Source organism: Entelurus aequoreus, linkage group LG25 (assembly GCF_033978785.1).
Source record: "Entelurus aequoreus isolate RoL-2023_Sb linkage group LG25, RoL_Eaeq_v1.1, whole genome shotgun sequence".
Lineage (NCBI taxonomy): Eukaryota > Metazoa > Chordata > Actinopteri > Syngnathiformes > Syngnathidae > Entelurus > Entelurus aequoreus.
In genome coordinates this window covers 14,759,429-14,764,347 of record NC_084755.1, presented here as the reverse complement: position 1 = coordinate 14,764,347, position 4,919 = coordinate 14,759,429, and the positions used below count along the sequence as shown (strand labels likewise).

Genomic DNA, 4,919 nt, shown 5'->3' with positions numbered 1-4,919 from the left:
GTCAGTATTTTTGTCTTAATTTTATTTTGTACTGATATTGGCCGCACACATACGCTTTTGAAATATTAAAACAGGTTCTTGTTTTTATTCACAAATGTAACACCGCATAGCAGAAAAGTCATTGAACGTGCTCTTCATCCTTCTCGTGTGCTGGGCCCTCCTTTTTCAATGGCCGCGGCGATCGCCTATGGCCTTAGGGCTGGGTTTTGTGCATTTTGTCATGTCTTCGCCATGATGACGATCCATAAAGCTATAAATGGCTGAACGATTGTGCAAATGCGTTTATTTAAAGTAAACAATTTAATTAGCCTGATTTGACGAGGCTACATTTATTGGCGGCATGTGAAGCTAGTAGACACAAATAAATCCATAAATTAGCCGCGGCGTTGTCTTCAAAGGGTGGAAAAAAAGGTTCAGCTTATCGTCAGGAAATTATGGTAGTTCTATGCACACAGCGGAAGAATACGTAGTCGCGTGCTAAGGAAGGACCTCCCCGCTAGGGCTGGGCGATACAGCTGAAAACTATGATATAATTGTTGTACAGGTCGATATCGATAAATATTGATATTTTTCATGACTTATCGAAAATACGACAAGGAGAAAAATTCAATAAATGTAAACATTTTTATTTGAAATGTAACCTTCTGATTATAATCCCCTCAGATATCAAGGCAGAAAGGAAATGTCAACACAATCATGGAAAAAATGTAAACAAAATAGTAAAATCACACTTAATAACCTTTTAAAATTAACATCCAAAAATAAAGAATATGTAAGAAATGCTTCATAAAGTGTAAGAAAATAGTGCAAAGTGTGAAAATGTAAACATAGAGAAACTTGAGAAGAACTATTTTCTGCAGGTTTAGTGCCAGGGAGTTACAGCAGTGCTCTAAAGGGTGAGCGTGGCTAAGGAGGTGTGGTATTAGCAGTCTTGCATCATTTACAGACCACATTGGTCTGACTACGGTCCCTTTGGAAAAATCTGCCATACTGTCCAGTTGACTTTTTTATTGATATCGAGTAGCTGTCTATTGCGATATATATTGATGTTTTATTGCCCAGCTCCCGCTCTTCATCAAGTCTCCCAAGATGTCAGGAAAACTACCACCACAGTCAAGGATAGTATCCTAGAACAGTCTTTTTCAACCACTGTGCCGCGGCACACTAGTGTGCCGTGAGATACAGTCTGGTGTGCCATGGGAGATTATCTAATTTCACCTATTTGGGTTTAAAATATTTTTTGCAAACCAGTAAATATAATCCGCAAATGATGTGTTGTTGTTGAGTGTCGGTGCTGTCTAAAGCTAGGCAGAGTAACCGTATAATACTCTTCCATATCAGTAGGTGGCAGCTGGTAGCTAATTGCTTTGTAAATGTCTGAAACAGCGGGAGGCAGTGTGAAGGTAAATAGGTATCTAATGCTTAAACCAAAAATAAACAAAAGGTGAGTGCACCTAAGAAAAGGCGTTGAAGCTTAGGGAAGGCTATGCAGAACAAAACTAAAACTGAACTGGCTACAAAGTAAACAAAAACAGAATGCTGGACGACAGCAAAGACTTACTGCGGAGCAAAGACGGCATCCACAATGTACATCCGAACATGACATGACAATCAACAATGTCCCCACAAAGAAGGATAAAAACAACTGAAATAGTCTTGATTGCTAAAACAAAGTAGATGCGGGAAATGTCGCTCAAAGGAAGACATGAAACTGCTACAGGAAAATACCAAAAAAAGAGAAAAAGCCATCAAAAATCGGAGCGCAAGACAAGAACTAAACAGCAAAAAACTCCAAATAAGTCCAATAAGATGTGGCAGGTGGTGACAGTATACCTACTTTGAGACAAGAGCTATAGTCATGCATGCTTGGTTATGCTTTAAAGTCATATTCAACAGTTGCGATGACTTTTTACTGTCAACTGAGTTCGTTTTTTAATGATTTCTGCTGGTGGTGTGCCTCCGGATGTTTTCAACGCAAAAAATGTGCCTTGGCTCAAAAAAGGTTGAAAAACACTGTCCTAGAACATGTAAGGATCTGCTCCTTTAAAATCCAAACTTTTTTTATTCTTATTTCCTTCATGTGTTCTGTGACTTGGGTGTTCCCACTTTCACTAAAAAACTACTCAACTGTTACATTTTTTAAACCCACGTTATCAAACGGTTTATTAGCACATGCAAATACAGAACAATACAGCTAGCTGCCTTTTCCACAATTGACAGTCAAAATCATGACTTTGGAGGGGAGGGAGCAGGTGGTAGAGGTGAACGGCACCGTGTGTCCCCCCCCCCTCTCGGTGAGCTGTGGAGTCCCCCAAGGCAGTATTTTGGGACCTTTAATGTTCCTAATATACATAAATGACATGTCATCGGCATGCGACTGTGAATTGTTTTTGTTTGCGGTGCTGAGCTGTGTAGAACTTGCACCTGGCTCGCTGACAACAAGCTATCCATACACTTGGGTAAAACAGAATCCATCCTGTTTGGGTCCCACATCAACCTTAAGAAAGTCAATGACTTCACCATAAAAGTGGGTGACATTGTTATCACCAGGAAAGATGAGGTCACCTACCTAGGTTCCATTCTAGAGGCTAACCTTTCCTGTAAAAAAATGGCAACCAAGGTAATCAGAAAGGTTAACCAACGAACGAGATTTCTCTACAGAATCTCCTCTCTGGTCAACAAAAGCACCTTGAGGATTCTGGCGGGAACTCTCGTTCAACCCTTTTTCGATTACGCATGCACCTCCTGGTACCCTAGCACCTCCAAAACCCTCAAATCTAAACTCCAAACATCTCAGAACAAGCTAGTCAGGTTACTTCTAGACCTCCACCCCAGATCCCACTTCACTCCTACCCACTTCTCTAAAGTGGGCTGGCTCAGGGTGGAGGACAGAGTTAAACAACTTGCACTGAGCCTAGTCTATAAAATCCACTACACCTCCCTGATACTGAAGTACATGTCAAACTACTTCCTTAACATAAATGACCGCCATAACCACAACACCAGGGGGAGCTCCACTAACCACGTTAAACCCAGATTCCGAACTAACAAAGGTCTTAACTCATTCTCTTTCTATGCCACATCAATGTGGAATGCGCTCCCAACAGGTATAAAAGAAAGGGCATCTCTATCCTCCTTCAAAACCGCAATAAAAGTTCACCTCCAGGCAGCTACAACCCTAAACTAACACCCTCCCCGGATTGCTAATAATCAAATGTAAACAATCAAATGCAGATACTTTTTCTTATGCCTTCTGATCTCTCTCTCTCTCTCTCTCTCGCTCTCTTTCTCTCTCTCTTTCTATATGTCCACTACTTGCTGTCCATATCCTACCCCCCACCCCCTCCACACCCCTGATTGTAAATAATGTAAATAATTCAATGTGATTATCTTATGTGATGACTGTATTATGATGATGGTATATATGATAGTATATATCTGTATCATGAATCAATTTAAGTGGACCCCGACTTAAACAAGTTGAAAAACTTATTCGGGTGTTACCATTTAGTGGTCAATTGTACGGAATATGTACTTCACTGTGCAACCTACTAATAAAAGTCTCAATCAATCAATCAAACTTTAGTACAGATGAGGCAAAGGAAGGCTTCACCAGGTCCCATTTGTCCCAGTAGATGTAAACAAAACAATCTGTGAAGGAAAGGACAAAAATGCATTTAATAAAAATAGATGCTTATGCATGAATTATAGTTAATTAAAGTTACTATGAAGGTTAATTTGTGTCTTCATTAAAAAAGCTTTTTTTTGGACACTGAATTCATGGAACTTTTTTTTTTTTGCGTTTCCATTTTATTTTTTTTACATCAAATTAAAAAGCTGACAATTTTATTGAATCAGAATCTGTTTGTTTAAAAAATCTGTGTTATTTAAATTCAGTAAAAAAAATAAATCAACATTTGTTGTTTCAAAACTCACGGTAAGTTAAGATCTGGTTTCAGAACCAGCCAATAAGGTGACACATTCTTTTTACACTGAAATAAAACCATTTTTATTTCTAATCATTTCTAGTCAATGTAGTTATTAGCATAATTTGATGTAAAAAATGTATTTAACAAACTTAAAACGCAAAAAAATCAGTGTCAAAACAAACTTTCACAATAAAGGCACAAACCTCCACAGGTTATTAGCGTACATTTTTTAAATAATTAAGTGTGTAATCCTGTTATTTTCGGGGTGTCGTTGAACGCAGCATATACCTGTTGTCTGGCGAATGGCGGCCCCTAGTAGTCGTCGTCGTCGTCCTCGGGGATAAAGATGTCGTGTTCCTCCAGGAGCGCAGCAAAGTTCTTGCTGATCCGAGTCCCCACATACAAGAAGGGCACCAGTACCGCCGCAATCCGCAAAAGGCCGAAGGGGGTCTGCTCCATAGAAACACCTCGGTTAGTTCATGACAGGAAGGCAGGTAGTGGCGGGAAACAACAGTCCCTCCGGAGGTGTCATGGCGTCTTCGGTATGAGCACTCACCTTCTTGGGTTGGGGCAGAATGGCCCCGGAGGACGTGCTCACGGCTGTCCGGCACGGCGTCACAGCCAACCGCGAGGCGAGGACGTTTGTGAGCGCCGAAAGCCAGCGAAGACGACCGAGGGCCGACGCCATGACAGCAGCGTTTTATGCGGCGGCAATGCGGAACAACCGGAGAGAAAACAGCGACACCCAGCGGTGAAGTAGCCACAAGGTGGGTGTGCAAAGTTTTTTATGTATTTATCATTTTTATAATTCACACAAAGTCAAGGCACTTTCAATATCAAGGAAAGAAAACAAAAGCAAATACAGAGAGTAACAATACTAAAAAATATGAAAAAAAAGACAAAAAGGGCTACCTAAATCACTTTATATGTTTTTAACAAGGATTTCAATTTAAGGGCTTTTGTACTTTTAATCATTCTCCAAGATTTGAT

The 4,919-nt window shown here is 40.2% G+C and overlaps 1 protein-coding gene across 1 annotated transcript; it reads right to left on the bottom strand.

Moving 5' to 3' along the window:
• Positions 1-3,349: 3,349 nt before the first annotated feature.
• On the bottom strand, positions 3,350-4,662 carry LOC133642342 (essential MCU regulator, mitochondrial-like). Its single transcript, XM_062036470.1, has 3 exons — positions 4,486-4,662; positions 4,218-4,379; positions 3,350-3,651 (listed from the first exon to the last, which is right to left on the bottom strand). The coding sequence occupies exons 1-2, from the start codon at positions 4,615-4,617 to the stop codon at positions 4,242-4,244; spliced, it is 270 nt and encodes an 89-aa protein (XP_061892454.1). The 5' UTR covers positions 4,618-4,662; the 3' UTR covers positions 3,350-3,651; positions 4,218-4,241.
• Between the last annotated feature and the right edge of the window lie 257 nt (positions 4,663-4,919).